Source organism: Pelodiscus sinensis, chromosome 20, assembly GCF_049634645.1.
Source record: "Pelodiscus sinensis isolate JC-2024 chromosome 20, ASM4963464v1, whole genome shotgun sequence".
Classification (NCBI taxonomy): domain Eukaryota; kingdom Metazoa; phylum Chordata; order Testudines; family Trionychidae; genus Pelodiscus; species Pelodiscus sinensis.
This window is the reverse complement of record NC_134730.1, coordinates 29,502,026-29,527,314: the sequence shown is the minus strand read 5'-3', so window position 1 is coordinate 29,527,314 and position 25,289 is coordinate 29,502,026. Positions and strand designations below refer to the sequence as shown.

General features: G+C 70.9%; 1 protein-coding gene across 4 annotated transcripts in view; it reads right to left on the bottom strand.

Moving 5' to 3' along the window:
• TMC6 (transmembrane channel like 6) overlaps positions 1-24,241 on the bottom strand; it is a 48,448-nt gene extending 24,207 nt beyond the window's left edge. Inside the window, exons 1-6 of one of the 4 annotated variants that reach the window (XM_075904173.1) lie at positions 23,978-24,241; positions 20,163-20,299; positions 6,633-6,776; positions 6,036-6,142; positions 5,334-5,432; positions 2,283-2,441 (exon numbers count right to left, since the gene is read on the bottom strand). In XM_075904173.1, the coding sequence (XP_075760288.1) occupies positions 2,283-2,441; positions 5,334-5,432; positions 6,036-6,142; positions 6,633-6,685 (418 nt within the window). In that variant the 5' untranslated portion in view covers positions 6,686-6,776; positions 20,163-20,299; positions 23,978-24,241. The remainder of the gene's footprint in view (positions 1-2,282; positions 2,442-5,333; positions 5,433-6,035; positions 6,143-6,632; positions 6,777-20,162; positions 20,300-23,977) is intronic. The other 3 variants (XM_075904172.1, XM_075904175.1, XM_075904174.1) reach the window with 3 other exon arrangements.
• Positions 24,242-25,289: the final 1,048 nt, after the last annotated feature.

Sequence of the window (25,289 nt, the reverse complement as noted above, 5' to 3'; positions counted from 1 at the left end):
CATAGACGGGTCCCCGTTTAAGGTGCCTGTAGCCAGGGTGCATCTGAAATGGGGGGCCAAGGAGGGCCTCAAGGAAGTGGGGGTGCACCCGCACTTGCCCACCGAGGTGCTGATGGGGAATGACCTAGAGGAGTGGCCCCATGAATCCCAGCGGGCTCTAGTCACTACCCGGAGCCAGAGCCAGCGGGGGGCTGACAACGTGGGTCCAGGGAAGGACTCCTGGCAGCGTCCTCAGGGTCCCATCCCAGTGGACACGGGGTCCAGCCAGGCTGGGACTCCGGACCTAGGCAGAGGTGGGGGACAGGTCCCGATCCCTGCCTCAGCAGCTGAATTCCAGGCTGAGGTGCAGGCAGACCCCTCCTTGCAGAGGCTGAGGGACCAGGCTGGCCTCCGTGCAGCTCAGCCCCGGGGGAGAGGTGGCCAGGAGAGATTCCTGCGGGAGCGTGGGCTCCTGTTCCGTGAGTGGCTCCCCCCCAGGAAGGCGAGGGCATGGGGGGTCCAGCGGCAGCTGGTCGTCCCCCGAAAGTATCGCCTCAAGCTGCTGTATTTGGCCCACGATTCCCCCGTTGGGGGCCACCGGGGGATCCGGAGCACCCGGCTGAGGCTGCTCCAGCACTTCTATTGGCCGGGAATCTTTACAGCCGTGCAGCGGTACTGCCGGTCCTGTGACTCCTGCCAGAGGGGCGGGAAGGCCCAGGACAGGAGGAAAGCGGCTTGGGGGTCTCAACCCCAGATAGACCCTCTGGGCTTGCTGAGAGAGCTATGGGAGGGGAAGACCTCCCTGGATGGAGCATCGGGGGTGGAAGCCGCCCTGGCTGTCCAGAGAAGGCTCGCTGGGCTCATGGCCCCGGCCCAAGAGACCCCGGCCAGAGATCAAGGCCAGCGGAAGGGTGGGTGTGACCCCCGAGGACAGGCCTGCGTCAGTCGCCCTGGAGCGGGGCGGCGAGTGGACAGAGGGAAGCCAGCTCATGTGGGGCCTCGCCGCGGCCGGCCCGAGTCAAGGGGAGCACCCATGTCCCCAGGGCGGGTTCCCACGCAGAGGACCCGAACTTCCCTAGGTCACGAGCGGAGTGACCCTGCTCAGTTCGCTCTCGGAGGGGGGAGAACTGTGACGTAGTGGGGGTACCTGGCTGGGCTGTGGTGACCCCTGCTGTCTGGAGCAAGACCCAGCAGGGAAAACCTCGCTAGGCAGAGGTAAGGCCAAACTTGTTGAACCAGTGGCCAGACACCCCCCATGGAGAGGAACAAAGGAAGGTGGATGCTGCCCTGACTGGGGGGCAGGGCTGCAAGGGAATTTAGTTAGTTACTGTGGGAGAGCATGGAGGAGAGCCTAGGAGAAGGGGCTGGAGTTTAGGGGCCCAGTCTCCCCCATCTCAAGGGGGCCTGAGGCATCCTAGCCCAGCTCTGTGGCCAGACTACATCTGTGCTGTGCTGTATCCTGGAGAGGCAATAAACTTCCTCTATTCCACCGGCTGGTGCAGTCTGTTTGTGCCATTTCGGGGTGCAGGAGACGGGGAACCCCCAACGCGCCGTCACAGCAGGGCAGGGCAGTACGGTGCAGGGCAGGGCAGGGCAGGGCAGGGCAGGGCAGTACGGTGCAGGGCCGGGCAGGGCAGGGCAGGGAAGGGCAGGGCAGTACGGTGCAGGGCCGGGCAGGGCAGGGCAAGGCAGGGCAGGGCAGGGCAGGGCAGTATGGTGCAGGGCAGGGCAGGGCAGTACGGTGCAGGGCAGGGCCAGGCCGGGCCGGGCAGGGCAGGGCAGGGCAGTACGGTGCAGGGCAGGGCCGGGCCGGGCAGGGCAGGGCAGGGCAGGGCAGGGCAGGGCAGTACGGTCCCTGGCCGGAGACAGGCCGTGCAGCTCTCCGGGGAGCCCCAGGCCAGCGGCCCAAGCGACGTTTTGGTGCCAGTGCCCGCGCACAGGGGCCAGATTGCGCTGGGTCCCGGCCGTGTCAGGTTCTCCCAGACGTGACGCGTGGAAAGCCGGGCCCGGGGCGGGAGGGGCGTGCGGATGGCACAACACTGCCCGCGAGAGCCGGGCGCCCCCCAAACAGCTCCAGTCAGTGCACACCCCTCGCAGGTGCCCCGTCCCAGGAGAGCGTCGTGGGCACCTCAAGCGCCGAGCCCCTGAGAGGGCGGGGGGGGACACGCAGCCCCACACGTGCCTGGGCTGCCCCTCCGGGGGAGGTGGGAATGCCACGGGGTAGGACTCGTCAGGCCACGGCCCAGCTCGGCGTGGCTGCCCTGCCCCCCCGAGGGGCTCGCACGCCAGCACCAGCGACTCACCGTCCTGGTCGACGGCGCCGGCGTCCAGCTCCAGGTCGAAGTGCCGCAGGCTGGGCCGGGCGGAGCGGGCGGCCTGGTGCAGGGCGGGCCGGGTGCTCCGGCGCCGCAGCTTGGTCGTGCGGTTGTAGCACTGGGAGATAACGGCGCCTTGGCTGTACCCTGCAACACACGCCCGCCCGGCGCGTCACCGGGGCTAGTGGGGGCGCCCCTGGGCCCCGCCCCTCCCCCGTGACCGCCCCTGGGCCCCGCCCCTCCCCTCTCCTGCCCCCCAGCAAACAGGAGGGGTTGAGATGGGGTTGGCTACTGTTGATGGGGGCGGGGGCAGGGGGGCAGAACCACTGATCTGCCCTTAGGCTGCTCCAGTAGGGGAAGGGTCCAACCAGCCTCCACCTGGGCCATGCAGACATGAAGGGTCTTCCCAGGCCATGCTCGGGGCGGGGGCAGGGCTCAGGCAAGGCTGGGGGGGCTCAGGCCAGGAGGGGGCAGGGCTGGAGCCCAGGCTGGGGGTGGGGGGCTCAGGACAGGAGGGGGCAGGGCTGGAGCCCAGGCTGGGGGTGGGGGGCTCAGGCCAGGAGGGGGGCAGGGCTGGAGCCCAGGTTGGGGGTGGGGGACTCAGGACAGGAGGGGGCAGGGCTGGAGCCCAGGTTGGGGGTGGGGGGCTCAGGCCAGGAGGGGGGCAGGGCTGGAGCCCAGGTTGGGGGTGGGGGGCTCAGGCCAGGAGGGGGGCAGGGCTGGAGCCCAGGTTGGGGGTGGGGGGCTCAGGCCAGGAGGGGGGCAGGGCTGGAGCCCAGGCCAGGGGTGGGGGGCTCAGGCCAGGAGGGGGCAGGGCTGGAGCCCAGGCTGGGGGTGGGGGGCTCAGGACAGGAGGGGGCAGGGCTGGAGCCCAGGTTGGGGGTGGGGGGCTCAGGACAGGAGGGGGGCAGGGCTGGAGCCCAGGCCAGGGGTGGGGGGCTCAGGCCAGGAGGGGGGCAGGGCTGGAGCCCAGGTTGGGAGTGGGGGGCTCAGGCCAGGAGGGGGGCAGGGCTGGAGCCCAGGTTGGGAGTGGGGGGCTCAGGCCAGGAGGGGGGCAGGGCTGGAGCCCAGGTTGGGAGTGGGGGGCTCAGGCCAGGAGGGGGGCAGGGCTGGAGCCCAGGCCAGGGGTGGGGGGCTCAGGCCAGGAGGGGGCAGGGCTGGAGCCCAGGCTGGGGGCGGGGGGCTCAGGACAGGAGGGGGCAGGGCTAGAGCCCAGGCTGGGGGCGGGGGGCTCAGGACAGGAGGGGGCAGGGCTGGAGCCCAGGCTGGGGGCGGGGGGCTCAGGACAGGAGGGGGCAGGGCTGGAGCCCAGGCTGGGGGTGGGGGGCTCAGGCCAGGAGGGGGGCAGGGCTGGAGCCCAGGCTGGGGGTGGGGGGCTCAGGACAGGAGGGGGCAGGGCTGGAGCCCAGGCTGGGGGCGGGGGGCTCAGGACAGGAGGGGGCAGGGCTGGAGCCCAGGCTGGGGGTGGGGGGCTCAGGACAGGAGGGGGCAGGGCTGGAGCCCAGGTTGGGGGTCGGGGGCTCAGGACAGGAGGGGGGCAGGGCTGGAGCCCAGGCTGGGGGTGGGGGGCTCAGGACAGGAGGGGGGCAGGGCTGGAGCCCAGGCTGGGGGTGGGGGGCTCAGGACAGGAGGGGGCGGGGCTGGAGCCCAGGCTGGGGGCGGGGGGCTCAGGACAGGAGGGGGCAGGGCTGGAGCCCAGGCTGGGGGCGGGGGGCTCAGGACAGGAGGGGGCAGGGCTGGAGCCCAGGCTGGGGGCGGGGGGCTCAGGACAGGAGGGGGCGGGGCTGGAGCCCAGGCTGGGGGCGGGGGGCTCAGGACAGGAGGGGGCAGGGCTGGAGCCCAGGCTGGGGGTGGGGGGCTCAGGACAGGAGGGGGGCAGGGCTGGAGCCCAGGCTGGGGGTGGGGGGCTCAGGACAGGAGGGGGCAGGGCTGGAGCCCAGGTTGGGGGCGGGGGGCTCAGGACAGGAGGGGGCAGGGCTGGAGCCCAGGCTGGGGGCGGGGGGCTCAGGACAGGAGGGGGCAGGGCTGGAGCCCAGGTTGGGGGTCGGGGGCTCAGGACAGGAGGGGGTGGGGCTGGAGCCCAGGCTGGGGGCGGGGGGCTCAGGACAGGAGGGGGCGGGGCTGGAGCCCAGGCTGGGGGCGGGGGGCTCAGGACAGGAGGGGGCGGGGCTGGAGCCCAGGCTCGGGGCGGGGGGCTCAGGACAGGAGGGGGGCAGGGCTGGAGCCCAGGCTGGGGGCGGGGGGCTCAGGACAGGAGGGGGGCAGGGCTGGAGCCCAGGCTGGGGGTGGGGGGCTCAGGACAGGAGGGGGCAGGGCTGGAGCCCAGGCTGGGGGTGGGGGGCTCAGGACAGGAGGGGGCAGGGCTGGAGCCCAGGCTGGGAGTGGGGGGCTCAGGACAGGAGGGGGCAGGGCTGGAGCCCAGGCTGGGGGCGGGGGGCTCAGGACAGGAGGGGGCAGGGCTGGAGCCCAGGCTGGGGGCGGGGGGCTCAGGACAGGAGGGGGCAGGGCTGGAGCCCAGGCTGGGGGCGGGGGGCTCAGGACAGGAGGGGGCAGGGCTGGAGCCCAGGCTGGGGGTGGGGGGCTCAGGACAGGAGGGGGGCAGGGCTGGAGCCCAGGCTGGGGGCGGGGGGCTCAGGACAGGAGGGGGCGGGGCTGGAGCCCAGGCTGGGGGCGGGGGGCTCAGGACAGGAGGGGGCGGGGCTGGAGCCCAGGCTGGGGGTGGGGGGCTCAGGACAGGAGGGGGCAGGGCTGGAGCCCAGGCTGGGGGCGGGGGGCTCAGGACAGGAGGGGGCAGGGCTGGAGCCCAGGTTGGGGGCGGGGGGCTCAGGACAGGAGGGGGCAGGGCTGGAGCCCAGGCTGGGGGTGGGGGGCTCAGGACAGGAGGGGGCAGGGCTGGAGCCCAGGCTGGGGGTGGGGGGCTCAGGACAGGAGGGGGCGGGGCTGGAGCCCAGGCCGGGGGCGGGGGGCTCAGGACAGGAGGGGGCAGGGCTGGAGCCCAGGTTGGGGGCAGGGCGCTGGCTTCCAGGGCCTCCCACTCACCGATGGTGCGGCTGGGCATGCTGGCCAGGATCCGTAACGTGGCTTCAGAGAACTCCGGGTGCCGCCCTCTCGGCTCCAGCTCCTCCCAGGCCTGGTTCCCTGGGAGACAAGGAAACGCACCGACGTCTGTCAGGGCCCCAGGGCGCCCCCAGCCAAGCCCTCCGCTCAGCTCCCCGGACACCCCGCTCAGGCCGGCACCCTGGGACCTGGCCCAAATGAGCGGCTGGCCCCTGTGGAGCACCTGCCGTGGCACTGGCCAGAGGCACCCCAGGAACGGGGTCTCCCTAGCAGCTGTGCCTGGTGCGAGGGCGCCGAGCCTGCAAGGTAGCTGTGGAGAAATCCAGGTCCCAGCTGCCTCCGGATCTGGGGTCCCGGCTGCTGGCCCTGTGAGCTGGGGCCTCGGCTGCCGGCTCCGGGCCTGGGGTCCCGGCCGCTGGCCCTGTGAGCTGGGGGCTCTGCTGCCGGCTCCGGGCCTGGGGTCCCGGCCGCTGGCCCTGTGAGCTGGGGGCTCCGCTGCCGGCTCCGGACCTGGGGGGTCAGGATAGGGTCGGGGGGACGCCAGCACCCCTGCCACTGTGACCGTGAGCTCCCGGTGCCCCTGGGGAGATGGAGCGTCGGACAAACACCAATCCAGACACGTCTCAGGAGCACACACGAGGCTCCATATCTGAGCTAGACCCCCCCGACTCAGCCGACAGGTACCTCTGCCCCCGAGGGTCAGGTCCACCAGCTCCATCGCCGGCTCCGCCATGCTCTGCTCCTGGAGCAGCTGCTGGAAGGCCTCGTGCACGGCACCCTCATCGCACAAGCTGCAGAGAACACGGGTGCTGAGATGGGGGCGGGTAACCGGGCCCACGGGCCTGCGACCCACTGCCCGGGCAGCTCCCAGGCTCCGGAAGATGCCAGGCTCCAGCAGCACCTGGTGGCCAGTGGGCGGAGGCTGGAGCTGGGACACATGGGCCCCGAGCAGCGGCGGGCGACAGAGCCTCAGGACTGTGTCTGCTCGGGGCCTGCCGCAACCCCTCGTGTGTCAGGGGAAACGTGCCCCCCGGAGGCTGCTGCGGCCCCCTCTCCCCCAGGATGCTCCCCAGGAAGGGCCAGCGGGTGCCTCAGGCTGGGGGCTCCCTCCCGCCACAGACCAGAAGGCCAAAGGTGGGTTGGGCAGGTTCCTGGGGGCGCGGCAGGCGCTAGCGCTGTGAGCCTGAGGGACGAGAGCGGAGCCCAGACGCCAGGGGGATGGGCGCACGGGCGGCGCAGGTCGGGACAGGCAGCAGACAGGCAAACGGGGGCACAGCTCACCTGGCAGCTGCCTGGTTCTCCGGGACCTGCAGGGTGAAGGACGGCTGGGCCATGGCGGCTCTCGGCCCGGCAGGGCAGCTCTCCAGACACAGGCTCTCAGCAGCGCCCGCCTGGCATGTCCCAATCGGCCCGGCCCCGGAGCTGCTGAGACAGAGACGCCCTGGCAGTGATGGGCACCTAGTGGCGCCGGGCCCCCCGTTCTCCCTGCCCAGAGCCTGGCGCTGCCCTGCCTGCCGTGGCCTGCTGCCGGCGGAGAGCCTGCCCGGGCGAGTCCCAGGCTGCACGGCCCCGATAAGAGGGAGGGAGGAGGGGACGAGGGGCAGGTGGGATGACGCAGCAGCCGGCTCGGAGCGCAGAGCCAGCGGGGGCTGCCCGGGCTGGGGGGCTCAGTGGCGGGCAGGCTGGGTGCGCCAGGCCCAGGGACAGCCTGCGCCCCCGGGCGAGGAGAGCCGAGAGCCGGCTGCTCTGCCCACACGATGCTCCCTCGGGTGCCAGGCAGCGCGTGGTGCTGAGGCAGGCTTGGCGGGGGCCGCTGGGGGCTCGGTGCAGCCGCGCCTGTCTGGTCATTGAGGCCCCCTGCCCGGCTCCCCTTCCCTGCCCCCTCCGGCACACGGCTCCAGCCCGGTTCTCGGGACAGGCCCGTGTCAGGAGGGCCCCAGAGTCACTAACCACAGGGCTGAGCCCCTGCCCCCTCCGCAGCACCCACCCGCAACGGCCGCTCAGCGGCCAGGCCCTGGCTCGGAGCCCCTCACCTGGGACACCCGCTTCCTTCCCCCGGCAGCCAGGGCAGCGGAAACCCGGCGGCTGGAGAGAAACTGCCGAGAGCAGCGAGGAGACGAGATCTCGCCCACACCCCCTGCGCGACGGCAGCCTCAGCCGCCTGCCAGAGACCTCGCCGCCCCGGCTCCCTGCACCCAGACCCACCCAGGCACCGCGGCGGATCCAGTGCCGGCCTCACCCAGCAGCAATCCCCCCGCCCAGAGCCCCCGGCCGGAGCCAGCAGCACCCACGGGCCACGGCAAGCGACAAGCGATGAGCCCCACGTTGGGGCCAGCGCGAGGGGCACGCCGGGCGGTGACGCAGGACGGGGCCTCGCCTGTAGCAGGCGCTGCTCCCCAGCCGAAGGGCCAGGGGAGGGAGCTGCTCGCCTCTCCCACCCCCAGTTCTGATCTGGCAGCCGAACAAGCAGCCTGTGTCCTGCCCAGGCAGCAGGCCAATGCAGCCCCTTTGTCCTGCCAGCACAATGCCCGGGGTGGGGCCTCCCTCTCCCCAGCCCAGTACCCCGAAGGCCCCACCCCACAGTCTGCACCCTGGGGGAGCTGGAAAGTCTGTGCCTGGCTGTGGGGCACGGCGGGGAGCCCTGACCCTAACCCGTCCGCAGCCAGACAGGGCTCTCCGGCCGGTCTCAGGGACACGGCTCAGGCTCCGCGTTGGCACTGGGCCAGGTATGGCGCTGCAGTGAGTGCTCTGTACCCCGCGGTCCTGCGCTGTGAGGTGTGACCCCCACTGACTCGCCCACGTGCGGCGGTGCAGTGTCAGTGCCTGGCTGGTCGCGGGGCTGGGCGGTGGGGACCCCACTGACTCGCCCACGTGCGACGGTGCAGTGTCAGTGCCTGGCTGGTCGCGGGGCTGGGCGGTGGGGACCCCACTGACTCGCCCACGTGCGGCGGTGCAGTGTCAGTGCCTGGCTGGTCGCGGTGCTGGGCGGCGGGGACCCCACTGACTCGCCCACGTGCGGCGGTGCAGTGTCAGTGCCTGGCTGGTCGCGGGGCTGGGCGGTGGGGACCCCACTGACTCGCCCACGTGCGGCGGTGCAGTGTCAGTCCCTGGCTGGTCGCGGTGCTGGGCGGCAGGGACCCCACTGACTCGCCCACGTGCGGCGGTGCAGTGTCAGTGCCTGGCTGGTCGCGGTGCTGGGTGGCGGGGACCCCACTGACTCGCCCACGTGCGGCGGTGCAGTGTCAGTGCCTGGCTGGTCACGGTGCTGGGCGGTGGGGACCCCACTGACTCGCCCACGTGTGGCGGTGCAGTGTCAGTGCCTGGCTGGTCGCGGTGCTGCGCGGTGGGGACACCACTGACTCGCCCACGTGCGGTGGTGCAGTGTCAGTCCCTGGCTGGTCACGGTGCTGGGCGGCGGGGACCCCACTGACTCGCCCACGTGCGGCGGTGCAGTGTCAGTGCCTGGCTGGTCACGGTGCTGGGCGGCGGGGACCCCACTGACTCGCCCACGTGCGGCGGTGCAGTGTCAGTGCCTGGCTGGTCGCGGGGCTGGGCGGAGGGGACCCCACTGACTCGCCCACGTGTGGCGGTGCAGTGTCAGTGCCTGGCTGGTCACGGTGCTGGGCGGAGGGGACCCCACTGACTCGCCCACATGCGGCGGTGCAGTGTCAGTGCCTGGCTGGTCAGGGTGCTGGGCGGAGGGGACCCCACTGACTCGCCCACGTGCGGCGGTGCAGTGTCAGTGCCTGGCTGGTCGCGGTGCTGGGCGGCGGGGACCCCACTGACTCGCCCACGTGCGGCGGTGCAGTGTCAGTGCCTGGCTGGTCACGGTGCTGGGCGGAGGGGACCCCACTGATTCGCCCACGTGCGGCGGTGCAGTGTCAGTGCCTGGCTGGTCACGGTGCTGGGCGGCAGGGACCCCACTGATTCGCCCACGTGTGGCGGTGCAGTGTCAGTGCCTGGCTGGTCACGGGGCTGGGCGGAGGGGACCCCACTGATTCGCCCACGTGTGGCGGTGCAGTGTCAGTGCCTGGCTGGTCGCGGTGCTGGACGGAGGGGACCCCACTGACTCGCCCACGTGCGGCGGTGCAGTGTCAGTCCCTGGCTGGTCATGGTGCTGGGCGGTGGGGACCCCACTGACTCGCCCTCGTGCGGCGGTGCAGTGTCAGTGCCTGGCTGGTCGCGGTGCTGGGCGGAGGGGACCCCACTGACTCGCCCACGTGCGGCGGTGCAGTGTCAGTGCCTGGCTGGTCGCGGTGCTGGGTGGCGGGGACCCCACTGACTCGCCCACGTGCGGCGGTGCAGTGTCAGTGCCTGGCTGGTCGCGGTGCTGGGCGGCAGGGACCCCACTGACTCGCCCACGTGCGGCGGTGCAGTGTCAGTCTCTGGCTGGTCGCGGTGCTGGGCGGCAGGGACCCCACTGACTCGCCCACGTGCGGCGGTGCAGTGTCAGTGCCTGGCTGGTCACGGTGCTGGGCGGTGGGGACCCCACTGACTCGCCCACGTGCGGCGGTGCAGTGTCAGTGCCTGGCTGGTCGCGGTGCTGGGCGGAGGGGACCCCACTGACTCGCCCACGTGCGGCGGTGCAGTGTCAGTGCCTGGCTGGTCGCGGTGCTGGGCGGCAGGGACCCCACTGACTCGCCCACGTGCGGCGGTGCAGTGTCAGTGCCTGGCTGGTCACGGTGCTGGGCGGTGGGGACCCCACTGACTCGCCCACGTGCGACGGTGCAGTGTCAGTGCCTGGCTGGTCACGGTGTTGGGCGGTGGGGACCCCACTGACTCGCCCACGTGCGGTGGTGCAGTGTCAGTCCCTGGCTGGTCGCGGTGTTGGGTGGCGGGGACCCCACTGATTCGCCCTCGTGCGGCGGTGCAGTGTCAGTCCCTGGCTGTTCGCGGTGCTGGGCGGCAGGGACCCCACTGACTCGCCCACGTGCGGCGGTGCAGTGTCAGTCCCTGGCTGGTCGCGGTGTTGGGTGGCGGGGACCCCACTGACTCGCCCACGTGCAGCGGTGCAGTGTCAGTCCCTGGCTGGTTGTGGTGCTGGGTGGCGGGGAACCCACTGATTCGCCCACGTGTGGCGGTGCAGTGTCAGTCCCTGGCTGGTCACGGTGCTGGGGGGCGGGGACCCCACTGACTCGCCCACGTGCGGCGGTGCAGTGTCAGTGCCTGGCTGGTCGCGGTGCTGGGCGGCAGGGACCCCACTGATTCGCCCACGTGCGGCGGTGCAGTGTCAGTGCCTGGCTGGTCACGGTGCTGGGCGGCGGGGACCCCACTGACTCGCCCACGTGTGGCGGTGCAGTGTCAGTGCCTGGCTGGTCATGGTGCTGGGCGGCAGGGACCCCACTGATTCGCCCACGTGTGGCGGTGCAGTGTCAGTCCCTGGCTGGTCGCGGTGCTGGGCGGCAGGGACCCCACTGATTCGCCCACGTGTGGCGGTGCAGTGTCAGTGCCTGGCTGGTCGCGGTGCTGGGCGGCAGGGACCCCACTGATTCGCCCACGTGCGGCGGTGCAGTGTCAGTCCCTGGCTGGTCGCGGGGCTGGGCGGCAGGGACCCCACTGATTCGCCCACATGCGGCGGTGCAGTGTCAGTGCCTGGCTGGTCGCGGTGCTGGGCGGTGGGGACCCCACTGATTCGCCCTCGTGCGGCGGTGCAGTGTCAGTGCCTGGCTGGTCATGGTGCTGGGCGGTGGGGACCCCACTGACTCGCCCACGTGCGGCGGTGCAGTGTCAGTGCCTGGCTGGTCGCGGTGCTGGGCGGCAGGGACCCCACTGACTCGCCCACGTGCGGCGGTGCAGTGTCAGTCCCTGGCTGGTCATGGTGCTGGGCGGTGGGGACCCCACTGACTCGCCCACGTGCGGCGGTGCAGTGTCAGTGCCTGGCTGGTCGCGGTGCTGGGCGGTGGGGATCCCACTGATTCGCCCACGTGCAGCGGTGCAGTGTCAGTGCCTGGCTGGTCGCGGTGCTGGGCGGCAGGGACCCCACTGACTCGCCCACGTGCGGCGGTGCAGTGTCAGTCCCTGGCTGGTCATGGTGCTGGGCGGTGGGGACCCCACTGACTCGCCCACGTGCGGCGGTGCAGTGTCAGTGCCTGGCTGGTCGCGGTGCTGGGCGGTGGGGACCCCACTGACTCGCCCACGTGCGGCGGTGCAGTGTCAGTCCCTGGCTGGTCATGGTGCTGGGCGGTGGGGACCCCACTGACTCGCCCACGTGCGGCGGTGCAGTGTCAGTGCCTGGCTGGTCATGGTGCTGGGCGGCGGGGACCCCACTGACTCGCCCACGTGCGGCGGTGCAGTGTCAGTCCCTGGCTGGTCGCGGTGCTGGGCGGCGGGGACCCCACTGACTCGCCCACGTGCGGCGGTGCAGTGTCAGTGCCTGGCTGGTCACGGTGCTGGGCGGCGGGGACCCCACTGACTCGCCCACGTGCGGCGGTGCAGTGTCAGTGCCTGGCTGGTCGCGGTGCTGGGCGGCAGGGACCCCACTGATTCGCCCACGTGCGGCGGTGCAGTGTCAGTGCCTGGCTGGTCACGGTGCTGGGCGGCGGGGACCCCACTGATTCGCCCACGTGCGGCGGTGCAGTGTCAGTCCCTGGCTCCATCATGACCAGCTTGAGCAGCTCCTCTGCGGTCTGGGCTCCGACTCCAGACACCCACTTGCAGCAGTATTGCGCCAGGCGGGAGGCCAGGTCCACATAGGTCTCCCGTGGCCCTTTCTGTACCCCCCGGAACTTCTTCCTGTACATCTCGGGGGTCAGCCCGAACTTGTGCAGCAGGGCCTCCTTGACTCGGTTGTAATCCCCTGGCTGTAGGTCCTCCAGCTGACTGAGCACTCCGGCCGCCTCCTGGTTCAGTGCGGGGATGAGCTCCTGCAGCCAGTCAGCTGGGGGGACCCGTTGCAGTCCACAGGCCCTCTCAAAGGAGCTGAGGAACCCGTCTATGTCACCCATGTCCTTCAGTTGGGCCACCACGAGCCTCTCCAAGCACCTGGCAGTCCTGGGACCCTGGGGCCCCTCCGCACTTGGCGCAGCCGGTGCCCCGCCGGTTCTCCGCTCTGCCATGGCCAGCTCATGCTGCCGCTGCCTCTCTCGATCTTGGCGCTCCTTCTCTCGATCTTGGCGCTCCCTCTCTCGGTCCTGGCGGTCCTTCTCTCGGTCCTCTACTTCCAATTCCCTGATCCGCAGCTGGATCTCCAGCCGCCGCAGCTCTGCTGGGCTGGCCCCTGCCCTAGATGGGCTACGGCTTGCAGGCCTCCCGGGAGATGCTGTCTCATCTCTCCATTGGGTTCCAGCGCTCCTCCCCCTCTCTGAGCCTGACACACTCTCAGGGGGGGTCTGGCTGCTTCCCCTGGGGACAAGATCCTGGCCCTGTGGCTGGTCATTATCTTCCAGCTGGGCAATCAGCTGGGCCTTGGTTGCTTTCTGCACAGGCAAGCCCCTCTCTCTGCACAGCCCCACCAGCTCTGCCTTCAAGAGTCGGGCGTAGGCCATCTGCCCGCTGGGCCCCTCGGTGCAGACTCACCAGTCTAGTGCTGCAGCGCCCCACGATTCCCAGGAACCGCTTCGCTCTGTCTCCAGCACGCCTGGCTCCAGGGCTCTTGCTTCTTAAGTTTGCAGATGATACCAAACTGGGTGGGGTTGCAACTTCTTTGGAGGATAGGGACATAATTCAAAATGACCTTAGCAAGTTAGAGAAATGGTCAGAGGTAAACAGGATGAGGTTTAATAAAGAGAAATGCAAAGTGCTCCACTTAGGAAGGAACAATCAGTTCCATACATACAAGATGGGAAGCGACTGTCTAGGAAGGAGCATGGCGGAAAGGGATCTAGGGGTCATAGTGGACCACAAGTTGAATATGAGCCAACAGTGTGATGCTGTTGCAAAAAAAGCAAATATGATTCTAGGTTGTATCAACAGGTGTGTTGTAAGCAAAACTCGTGAAGTCATTCTGCCGCTCTACTCTGCACTAGTTAGGCCTCAGCTGGAGTACTGTGTCCAGTTCTGGGCGCCACATTTCAAGAAAGATGTGGAGAAATTGGAAAGGGTCCAGAGAAGAGCGACAAGAATGATTAAAGGTCTAGAGAACATGACCTATGAAGCCAGGCTTCATGAACTGGGCTTGTTTAGTTTGGAAAAAAGAAGATTAAGGGGGGACATGATAGCGGTTTTCAAATATCTAAAAGGGTGTCACAAGGAGGAAGGAGAAAATTTGTTCCTCTTGGTTTCTGAGGACAGGACAAGGAGTAATGGGCTGAAAGTGCAGCAGGGGAGGTTTAGATTGGACATTAGGAAAAAATTCCTAACTGTCAGGGTGGTCAAATATTGGAATAAATTGCCAAGGGAGGTGGTGGAATCTCCCTCTCTGGAGATATTTAAGAACAGGTTAGATAGACATCTGTCAGGGATGGTGTAGATGGAGCTTGATCCTGCCTTGAGGGCGGGGGGCTGGACTCGATGACCTCTCGAGGTCCCTTCCAGTCCTATGATTCTATGATTCTATGATTCTACTGCGCCTTGTCGCTTGCCGCTGGAAGCTCCATCCACGGGGTGCAGTGCATCCCACTTCTGACACCAGTGTGACGGCGCGTTGGGGGTTCCCCGTCTCCTGCACCCCGAAATGGCACAAACAGACTGCACCAGCCGGTGGAATAGAGGAAGTTTATTGCCTCTCCAGGATACAGCACAGCACAGATGTAGTCTGGTCACAGAGCTGGGCTAGGATGCCTCAGGCCCCCTTGAGATGGGGGAGACTGGGCCCCTAAACTCCAGCCCCTTCTCCTAGGCTCTCCTCCATGCTCTCCCACAGTAACTAACTAAATTCCCTTGCAGCCCTGACCCCCCAGTCAGGCCGCATTCCACCTTCCTTTGTTCCTCTCCATGGGGGGTGTCTGGCCACTGGTTCAACAAGTTTGGCATTACCTCTGCCTAGCGAGGTTTTCCCTGCTGGGTCTTGCTCCAGACAGCAGGGGTCACCACAGCCCAGCAAGTACCCCCACTACGTCACACCCTCCCTACACACTCCAGCACCCGCCCCAACGTCACACTGGCATGAGCCAGACGAGCCGGAGCCTGGGCGGGTTTCTGCACTGAACAGCCCCCGTCTGGCTGGGACACCTCTGGTCTCTGCTGAGTCCCAGAATCCCAGGGGCCAAAGCAGGTTGCTCTGAGGAGAGATGAAAGAGACTGGAACTTTTCAGCTTGGAAAGAGGAAACTAAGGAGGAGAGGACAGAGGTCTATAGAACATGGCTGCTGGGGAGAAAGTGACTAAGGAAAAGTTATTTACTTGTTCCCATGACATAAGATCTAGGGGTCACCAAATGAAATTAACAGGCAGCAGGTTTAAAACCAACCAAAGGAAGTTTTTCTTCACAGGGTGCACAGTTAACCTGTGGAACTCCTTGCCAGTGGAGGTTGTGAAGGCCAAGACTAAAACAGGGTTAAAACAATAACTAGATACATTCCATCAATGGCTGTTAGCCACGGTTGGCAGGGCCGTGTCCCTGGCCTCTGTGTGTCTGGGGATGGGCGACGGGGAGGGATCACGTGAGGATTCCTGGTTCTGGTCACTCCCTCTGGGGCACCCGGCTCTGGCCCCAGTGCAGACAGGACCCTGGCTGGATGGATCGCTGGTCTGACCCAGCCTGGCCGCTCGGATGCTCCCCAGCGGATGGGACGGGCTGGGCCCGCGGCCGCTGGCTCCGGGTCAGTAGTGTGGGGCGGTGGGCGTGTCTGTGGCAGCTCCCGGCGCAGGGTAAATCGGAAACCGGGAGCTGGGGTTACCAGATCTCTGCAGTGCGAAGAGGCCCTGGCGGGCCGGCGGGAGGAGGCCTTGAAAGCAGAAGGAATGGAGCCAGGGGGCCAGGAATCACAGACGTGCTGGGGCAAGCTGCTGGCGAGGCCTCTGGCCCCCGGGAGACGGCAGATGCTACAGGTCTGAAAAGGAGCCAGGTGGCCCTTGTGTGGGGCTAACGCCCTGGACACGCTGCTGGGCCCCCAGGAGGGGGGGAAACACCCCAGGGGCAGGACTGAGACTGCAGCGGGGGCCTGTCTCCGGGGGGCGCCGTCAATCTCTCTGGCCAAGGAGCCCGCCGGCGCCTGCTCCTGGGGCCCCGTTGTCACAAAGGCTTCAGGGCGCTCTGCCTGGCGGGAGCGTGGGCCGCCGCTGGCTGGGGCTGGGTTTCCGGCGCGTTCAGAGTGATTGGACCAAGCCCAGGGGGCCTCGCGCTGCACGCGGGGCGTAGGGGCAGCCCGTGCTCCGTGATTCCCACAGCCATCGCCCCAGCGCCCAGCTACTGGGGGATTAGCCGGGGCCAATGGGGTCCGCGGGCAGGGGCCTAAAAAAATGGGCACCCTGCACCCCCGACCGGTGCTCCTGCCGGGGAACGGGGGCAGGGCATGTGGGTTGCCCTGGGCTGGGCGGGCAGGGCACCCCACCCCTGGCTCCCCGGCAGGAGCGGGGGCTGCCGTTGGCCCCACAGAGCCCTGACGCGCCCCTACCCCAGCAAGCAGAGCGGGGGCCTGGTCTGCGAGGTGCCCGGCCGCCCCCTGCGCTGGCGCAACCCAGACACGAGAGTTGTGCAAGCAGCACCGGCGTGTTCCGCCTTGCACAAGGAGGCTCTCCCCGGCTGGCCGAGGCTGGGGCTGGCACCACGAGCCGTGGGGGGCAGGGCTGGGTCTCGCCTGCTCCCTCCCCCCCAGGGCCGCTTGCGTCCCCAGCAGAGACAGCCCCTCCCGGCTAGGACCCCGCTCACCGTGGGCCTGGGGCAGGAGCAGGAGCAGGGCTGGCGGGGCCCCCGGGCTCTGGCTGGAGAGCGAGGGACACGATGGTCCCCACAGACCGGCTGCGCCGCTCTGGCTCCAGGAGCCCCCTGCCAGCGTGGGAAGCTGGGGCGCTCCTAGCCAGGGAACCCCCTCTGTGCGCCCGCTGGGCGGCTCCAGCCCGTTCCGGGGCCATTCCTAGCCAGGGAACCCCCTCTGTGCGCCCGCTGGGCGGCTCCAGCCCGTTCTGGGGCCATTCCTAGCCAGGGAACCCCCTCTGTGCGCCCGCTGGGCGGCTCCAGCCCGATCCGGGGCCATTCCTAGCCAGGGAACCCCCTCTGTGCGCCCGCTGGGCGGCTCCAGCCCGATCCGGGGCCATTCCTAGCCAGGGAACCCCCTCTGTGCGCCCGCTGGGCGGCTCCAGCCCGATCCGGGGCCATTCCTAGCCAGGGAACCCCCTCTGTGCGCCCGCTGGGCGGCTCCAGCCCGATCCGGGGCCATTCCTAGCCAGGGAACCCCCTCTGTGCGCCCGCTGGGCGGCTCCAGCCCGTTCCGGGGCCATTCCTAGCCAGGGAACCCCCTCTGTGCGCCCGCTGGGCGGCTCCAGCCCGATCCGGGGCCATTCCTAGCCAGGGAACCCCCTCTGTGCGCCCGCTGGGCGGCTCCAGCCCGATCCGGGGCCATTCCTAGCCAGGGAACCCCCTCTGTGCGCCTGCTGGGCGGCTCCAGCCCGTTCCGGGGCCATTCCTAGCCAGGGAACCCCCTCTGTGAGCCCGCTGGGCGGCTCCAGCCCGATCCGGGGCCATTCCTAGCCAGGGAACCCCCTCTGTGCGCCCGCTCGGCGGCTCCAGCCCGATCCGGGGCCATTCCTAGCCAGGGAACCCCCTCTGTGCGCCCGCTGGGCGGCTCCAGCCCGATCCGGGGCCATTCCTAGCCAGGGAACCCCCTCTGTGCGCCCGCTCGGCGGCTCCAGCCCGTTCCGGGGCCATTCCTAGCCAGGGAACCCCCTCTGTGCGCCCGCTGGGCGGCTCCAGCCCGATCCGGGGCCATTCCTAGCCAGGGAACCCCCTCTGTGCGCCCGCTGGGCGGCTCCAGCCCGATCCGGGGCCATTCCTAGCCAGGGAACCCCCTCTGTGCGCCCGCTCGGCGGCTCCAGCCCGATCCGGGGCCATTCCTAGCCAGGGAACCCCCTCTGTGCGCCCGCTGGGCGGCTCCAGCCCGATCCGGGGCCATTCCTAGCCAGGGAACCCCCTCTGTGCGCCCGCTGGGCGGCTCCAGCCCGATCCGGGGCCATTCCTAGCCAGGGAACCCCCTCTGTGCGCCCGCTGGGCGGCTCCAGCCCGTTCTGGGGCCATTCCTAGCCAGGGAACCCCCTCTGTGCGCCCGCTGGGCGGCTCCAGCCCGTTCCGGGGCCATTCCTAGCCAGGGAACCCCCTCTGTGCGCCCGCTGGGCGGCTCCAGCCCGATCCGGGGCCATTCCTAGCCAGGGAACCCCCTCTGTGCGCCCGCTGGGCGGCTCCAGCCCGATCCGGGGCCATTCCTAGCCAGGGAACCCCCTCTGTGCGCCCGCTCGGCGGCTCCAGCCCGATCCGGGGCCATTCCTAGCCAGGGAACCCCCTCTGTGCGCCCGCTGGGCGGCTCCAGCCCGATCCGGGGCCATTCCTAGCCAGGGAACCCCCTCTGTGCGCCCGCTCGGCGGCTCCAGCCCGTTCCGGGGCCATTCCTAGCCAGGGAACCCCCTCTGTGCGCCCGCTGGGCGGCTCCAGCCCGATCCGGGGCCATTCCTAGCCAGGGAACCCCCTCTGTGCGCCCGCTGGGCGGCTCCAGCCCGATCCGGGGCCATTCCTAGCCAGGGAACCCCCTCTGTGCGCCCGCTCGGCGGCTCCAGCCCGATCCGGGGCCATTCCTAGCCAGGGAACCCCCTCTGTGCGCCCGCTGGGCGGCTCCAGCCCGATCCGGGGCCATTCCTAGCCAGGGAACCCCCTCTGTGCGCCCGCTGGGCGGCTCCAGCCCGATCCGGGGCCATTCCTAGCCAGGGAACCCCCTCTGTGCGCCCGCTGGGCGGCTCCAGCCCGTTCTGGGGCCATTCCTAGCCAGGGAACCCCCTCTGTGCGCCCGCTGGGCGGCTCCAGCCCGTTCCGGGGCCATTCCTAGCCAGGGAACCCCCTCTGTGCGCCCGCTGGGCGGCTCCAGCCCGATCCGGGGCCATTCCTAGCCAGGGAACCCCCTCTGTGCGCCCGCTGGGCGGCTCCAGCCCGATCCGGGGCCATTCCTAGCCAGGGAACCCCCTCTGTGCGCCCGCTGGGCGGCTCCAGCCCGATCCGGGGCCATTCCTAGCCAGGGAACCCCCTCTGTGAGCCCGCTGGGCGGCTCCAGCCCGATCCGGGGCCATTCCTAGCCAGGGAACCCCCTCTGTGCGCCCGCTGGGCGGCTCCAGCCCGATCCGGGGCCATTCCTAGCCAGGGAACCCCCTCTGTGCGCCCGCTGGGCGGCTCCAGCCCGATCCGGGGCCATTCCTAGCCAGGGAACCCCCTCTGTGCGCCCGCTCGGCGGCTCCAGCCCGTTCCGGGGCCATTCCTAGCCAGGGAACCCCCTCTGTGAGCCCGCTGGGCGGCTCCAGCCCGATCCGGGGCCATTCCTAGCCAGGGAACCCCCTCTGTGCGCCCGCTCGGCGGCTCCAGCCCGATCCGGGGCCATTCCTAGCCAGGGAACCCCCTCTGTGCGCCCGCTGGGCGGCTCCAGCCCGATCCGGGGCCATTCCTAGCCAGGGAACCCCCTCTGTGCGCCCGCTCGGCGGCTCCAGCCCGTTCCGGGGCCATTCCTAGCCAGGGAACCCCCTCTGTGCGCCCGCTGGGCGGCTCCAGCCCGATCCGGGGCCATTCCTAGCCAGGGAACCCCCTCTGTGCGCCCGCTGGGCGGCTCCAGCCCGATCCGGGGCCATTCCTAGCCAGGGAACCCCCTCTGTGCGCCCGCTGGGCGGCTCCAGCCCGATCCGGGGCCATTCCTAGCCAGGGAACCCCCTCTGTGCGCCCGCTCGGCGGCTCCAGCCCGATCCGGGGCCATTCCTAGCCAGGGAACCCCCTCTGTGCGCCCGCTGGGCGGCTCCAGCCCGATCCGGGGCCATTCCTAGCCAGGGAACCCCCTCTGTGCGCCCGCTGGGCGGCTCCAGCCCGATCCGGGGCCATTCCTAGCCAGGGAACCCCCTCTGTGCGCCCGCTGGGCGGCTCCAGCCCGTTCCGGGGCCATTCCTAGCCAGGGAACCCCCTCTGTGCGCCCGCTGGGCGGCTCCAGCCCGATCCGGGGCCATTCCTAGCCAGGGAACCCCCTCTGTGCGCCCGCTGGGCGGCTCCAGCCCGATCCGGGGCCATTCCTAGCGCCCCCGGCTCCCCGCCAGGCTGTGTGGGCCCGCCCAGGAGAGCAGGCCCCCCGGCGCCGCAGCCCTGCCCCCCGGCTCCCCGCCAGGCTGTGTGGGCCCGCCCAGGACAGCAGGCCCCCCGGCGCCGCAGCCCTGCCCCCCGGCTCCCCGCCAGGCTGTGTGGGCCCGCCCAGGAGAGCAGGCTCCCCGGCGCCGCAGCCCTGCCCCCCGGCTCCCCGCCAGGCTGTGTGGGCCCGCCCAGGAGAGCAGGCCCCCCGGCGCCGCAGCCCTGCCCCCGGCTCCCCGCCAGGCTGTGTGGGCCCGCCCAGGAGAGCAGGCCCCCCGGCGCCGCAGCCCTGCCCCCCGGCTCCCCGCCAGGGCAAAATGCCCCACAGCCCTGCCCCACGGTGCTGGGAACTGCTCCAGGCAGAGCTGGCTGGGGGCTCCGGCCCCAGGAGCTCTCCTTGCAAGTGCCCCCTTCCCTGAGTCAATCCCCCCTCCGAAGCTCAGGGCTCCCCTCTGGCCGGGGGGGCACAGCTGGGCGGAGGAGCTGAGCCTGCCGGGGGAAATGTGCCAGTTGGGGGGCAGCCCTGCCCCCCCAGGCTCTGGGCTCAGGCCAGCTCCCCTGGCTGCTCCAAAGCCCGTGGCCAGCCCCTGAGGCCGGGCTGGGCTCAGACAGGCTGTTCCGGCGCCTCTCACCTACCTGGGCCGGTGCTGGGGCCCTGGGGATCCTGCACGGGGGAAGCGCCAAGCCCAGGAGAACAGGCAGCCAGCTCACATGCCTCCCGCACCTGCACCGCAAAGGCTGCTGGGAGTCGTAGTCTTCTGCCGGGGGGTCACCTGGCGGGCACAGGGGGGCTCGGTCTCAGCTCCAGGCACAGCAAAGGGCTCGGCAGCTCCCTGGGTGGGTCCCGGGCCAGGCCTGCCTCAGTGGGGCCAGGCCCAGGGCTCCGGAGAGCCGGGCAGGCCCGCTCCAGGGTAGCCTCCAAAATGGGGATCAGGATGAAGGCTCCAAATGGAAGCAGCCGAGGTCCTGGCTGTTTGGGGGCCTCTGGGGCTCCCCTCGACGGCCCTCCCTGCAGGGCAGCCCCAGGCCTGGACACCCCCCACCCTGCCCCTGGGCGGCACCCGCCATCAGCTGGCCTGGCCTCTGGGGGGGGTTGGCTAGGACGTCTCTCCTGCCTCCCCCCAGCCAGCGCCAGCGCCTGTCCATGGCATGCCACGGACACGGCGAGCTCAGCCCCCTCCCCTGCCCCACAGACACAGGGAACTAAGCACCCAACCCTGCCCAGGAGCCTGGGGGAGCTCTGCGCTATTCGTGTGCCCGTGTGCGCCGTGGGCATGGGCAGGTTCCCGTGCGCGCCGTGGGCACGGGCGGGCTCGGAGCGGGTTCCCGTGTGCGCCGTGGGCACGGGCGGGCTCGGAGCGGGTTCCCGTGTGCGCCGTGGGCACGGGGGGGCTCGGAGCGGGTTCCCGTGTGCGCTGTGGGTACGGGGGGGCTCGGAGCGGGTTCCCGTGTGCGCTGTGAGTACAGGCGGGCTCGGAGCGGATTCCCGTGTGCGCTGTGGGTACGGGGGGGCTCGGAGCGGGTTCCCGTGTGCGCTGTGGGTACGGGGGGGCTCGGAGCGGGTTCCCGTGTGCGCTGTGGGTACGGGGGGGCTCGGAGCGGGTTCCCGTGTGCGCTGTGGGTACGGGGGGGCTCGGAGCGGGTTCCCGTGTGCGCCGTGGGCACGGGCGGGCTCGGAGCGGGTTCCCGTGTGCGCCGTGGGCACGGGGGAGCTCGGAGCGGGTTCCCGTGTGCGCCGTGGGCACGGGCGGGCTCGGAGCGGGTTCCCGTGTGCGCCGTGGGCACGGGGGAGCTCGGAGCGGGTTCCCGTGTGCGCCGTGGGCACGGGCGGGCTCGGAGCGGGTTCCCGTGTGCGCTGTGGGCACGGGCGGGCTCGGAGCGGGTTCCCGTGTGCGCCGTGGGCACGGGGGAGCTCGGAGCGGGTTCCCGTGTGCGCCGTGGGCACGGGCGGGCTCGGAGCGGGTTCCCGTGTGCGCCGTGGGCACGGGGGAGCTCGGAGCGGGTTCCCGTGTGCGCCGTGGGCACGGGCGGGCTCGGAGCGGGTTCCCGTGTGCGCTGTGGGCACGGGCGGGCTCGGAGCGGGTTCCCGTGTGCGCCGTGGGCACGGGCGGGCTCGGAGCGGGTTCCCGTGTGCGCCGTGGGCACGGGGGGGGCACGGAGCGGGTTCCCGTGTGCGCCGTGGGCACGGGCGGGCTCGGAGCGGGTTCCCGTGTGCGCCGTGGGCACGGGGGGGGCGCGGAGCGGGTTCCCGTGTGCGCCGTGGGCACGGGCGGGCTCGGAGCGGGTTCCCGTGTGCGCTGTGGGTACGGGGGGGCTCGGAGCGGGTTCCCGTGTGCGCTGTGGGTACGGGCGGGCTCGGAGCGGGTTCCCGTGTGCGCTGTGGGTACGGGGGGGGGGGCTCAGAGCGGGTTCCCGTGTGCGCTGTGGGTACGGGCGGGCTCGGAGCGGGTTCCCGTGTGCGCTGTGGGTACAGGCGGCCTCGGAGCGGGTTTCCGTGTGCGCTGTGGGTACAGGCGGGCTTGGAGCGGGTTCCCGTGTGCGCTGTGGGTACAGGCGGGCTCGGAGCGGGTTCCCGTGTGCGCCGTGGGTACGGGGGGGCTCGGAGCAGGTTCCCGTGTGCGCTGTGGGTACGGGGGGACTCGGAGCGGGTTCCCGTGTGCGCTGTGGGTACGGGGGGGCTCGGAGCGGGTTCCCGTGTGCGCTGTGGGTACGGGGGGACTCGGAGCGGGTTCCCGTGTGCGCTGTGAGTACGGGGGGGCTCGGAGCGGGTTCCCGTGTGCGCTGTGGGTACGGGGGGGACTCAGAGCGGGTTCCCGTGTGCGCTGTGGGTACGGGCGGGCTCGGAGCGGGTTCCCGTGTGCGCTGTGGGTACGGGGGGGCTCGGAGCAGGTTCCCGTGTGCGCTGTGAGTACGGGGGGACTCGGAGCGGGTTTCCGTGTGCGCTGTGGGTACAGGCGGGCTCAGAGCGGGTTCCCGTGTGCGCTGTGGGTACGGGGGGGCTCGGAGCGGGTTCCCGTGTGCGCTGTGGGTACGGGCGGGCTCGGAGCGGGTTCCCGTGTGCGCTGTGGGTACGGGCGGGCTCGGAGCGGGTTCCCGTGTGCGCTGTGGGTACGGGCGGGCTCGGAGCGGGTTCCCGTGTGCGCTGTGGGTACAGGGGTGCTCGGAGCGGGTTCCCGTGTGCGCTGTGGGTACGGGCGGGCTCGGAGCGGGTTCCCGTGTGCGCTGTGGGTACGGGGGGGCTCGGAGCGGATTCCCGTGTGCGCTGTGGGTACGGGGGGGCTCGGAGCGGGTTCCCGTGTGCGCTGTGGTTACGGGCGGGCTCGGAGCGGGTTCCCGTGTGCGCTGTGGGTACGGGCGGGCTCGGAGAGGGTTCCCGTGTGCGCTGTGGGTACGGGCGGGCTCGGAGCGGGTTCCCGTGTGCGCTGTGGGTACGGGGGGGCTCGGAGCGGGTTCCCGTGTGCGCTGTGGGTACGGGGGGGCTCGGAGCGGGTTCCCGTGTGCGCTGTGGGTACGGGCGGGCTCGGAGCGGGTTCCCGTGTGCGCTGTGGGTACGGGGGGGCTCGGAGCGGGTTCCCGTGTGCGCTGTGGGTACGGGGGGGCTCGGAGCGGGTTCCCGTGTGCGCTGTGGGTACGGGGGGGCTCGGAGCGGGTTCCCGTGTGCGCTGTGGGTACGGGGGGGCTCGGAGCGGGTTCCCGTGTGCGCTGTGGGTACGGGCGGGCTCGGAGCGGGTTCCCGTGTGCGCTGTGGGTACGGGCGGGCTCGGAGCGGGTTCCCGTGTGCGCTGTGGGTACGGGGGGGCTCGGAGCGGGTTCCCGTGTGCGCTGTGGGTACGGGCGGGCTCGGAGCGGGTTCCCGTGTGCGCTGTGGGTACGGGGGGGCTCGGAGCGGGTTTCCGTGTGCGCTGTGGGTACGGGGGGGCTCGGAGCGGGTTTCCGTGTGCGCTGTGGGTACGGGGGGGCTCGGAGCGGGTTCCCGTGTGCGCTGTGGGTACGGGGGGGCTCGGAGCGGGTTCCCGTGTGCGCTGTGGGTACAGGCGGGCTCGGAGCGGGTTCCCGTGTGCGCTGTGGGTACGGGGGGGCTCGGAGCGGGTTCCCGTGTGCGCTGTGGGTACGGGGGGGCTCGGAGCGGGTTCCCGTGTGCGCTGTGGGTACGGGGGGGCTCGGAGCGGGTTCCCGTGTGCGCTGTGGGTACGGGGGGGCTCGGAGCGGGTTCCCGTGTGCGCTGTGGGTACGGGGGGGCTCGGAGCGGGTTCCCGTGTGCGCTGTGGGTACGGGCGGGCTCGGAGCGGGTTCCCGTGTGCGCTGTGGGTACGGGCGGGCGCCGCGCTCATCCCTGCGGGGAAGGGAAGCTCTACCCTCCTTGTCCCATGCACCCTGGGCATGGGCAGGGCTCAGTGCATGGCCCGGTGCCCCGCCTGCCCCCATCCTTCCCAGGCACCCAGAGAACTCACGTTAGCAGCTCGGTAGCCGTCCCAGCCGGTCCCAGCAGCTGGGGCCTCCAGAGGCAGCTGGTTCCCGGGGCCCGCGCAGGCTACGTCCTGCCTCTCACACACAGGGGCCGGGTGCTAGAGGCTTCCTGTCCCCAGCCGAGGCCACTCGCCCCTCCCGGCAGCAGGTTGCCCAAGCCCCCAGGGCACAGGGCTCTGCCTCAGCAGGGCTGCAGTCCGGGGCCAGGCATCGCCTGCTCTCTGGCCTTGCAGGCAGCAGAGGAAATGAGGGGTGGGGGGCAGGGTTCCTGTCACATGGCCCTGGGGCGCTTCTGCAGCTCTGCACCTGGCCCGCCCACGCAAGTGTAGGATGTGCAGCGGGGCAGGGGCTTGTGGCTGGCGCGGGGATGGTGCCGGGGCTGGCAGGGCAGGGGTAAGTCACTTCCTCTTTCGGCGGCGGAGCAGCCACGGCGCTCGTGGCTCCTCCATGATCCCGGCCGCTCGGCGCTGCCTGACACGGCCAAACCCGCTTGCCGGAGACACCTGGGAGACCCCCGGGCAGGTGCGGCCGCAGCCCGGCTCCCTCTGACCGATTCGAGGGTGGCAGGGGCCTGTGGGAAGGCCCCAGCTGGGTCCCTGCGGGGCTGGAACCAAGCGCTGCTCTGTGACCTGCAGGCCTGGCCCACGCAGCCATCCCCCGAGGGGCAGGGCTGGGGCAGGCACCCCGGCTGGGAGGCGGTGTTTGGGGTAGTGGGCGCCCAGGGAACGGGCCCGGGCCTGGCTTTGTCACGAGTCTACGGCCAGGGCTGGCCTTCCCACGAGGCCAACTGAGGCGGCCGCCTCCGGAGCCCGACTGCGGGGGGCGCCACTCGGGCCGAGTGTGGGACACTGCGTGTGCTGCGGGTGCAGACGTGTGCTCTCGGCCCCAGATGCACAGAGATGGGGGGGCGCTGGAGGAAGGGGGGCACAAGAGACATCACAGGCAGGCAGGAGGAAGGGGGCCTGGGGGCGTCATTTGAGCTCCCCGCCGCAGGTGCCAAAATGTTGTGGGTCAGCCCTGTCTATGGCTGCGGGGCTGGTGAAGGGGCCTGCACCCTGGGGCCCTGCACCCGGGGCCCCACCTCCCCAGCAGTGTTGGCTGGGCTGAGAGCCAGCACGGCTCATGGGGGAGCGCCCCCCCCGCAGGGCGTGGGAGGAGCTGTGCTCTGCCGGCCCGCGCCTGCCTCCACCAGCGCATGGGCTGGGCAGGACGTCAGCCCCCGTCTGTCAAACGGGCGCCCTCCGGCCACGGCTGGACACGCCCCTCCCCGGCCTGGCGCACACGAGCGCAGGGCTG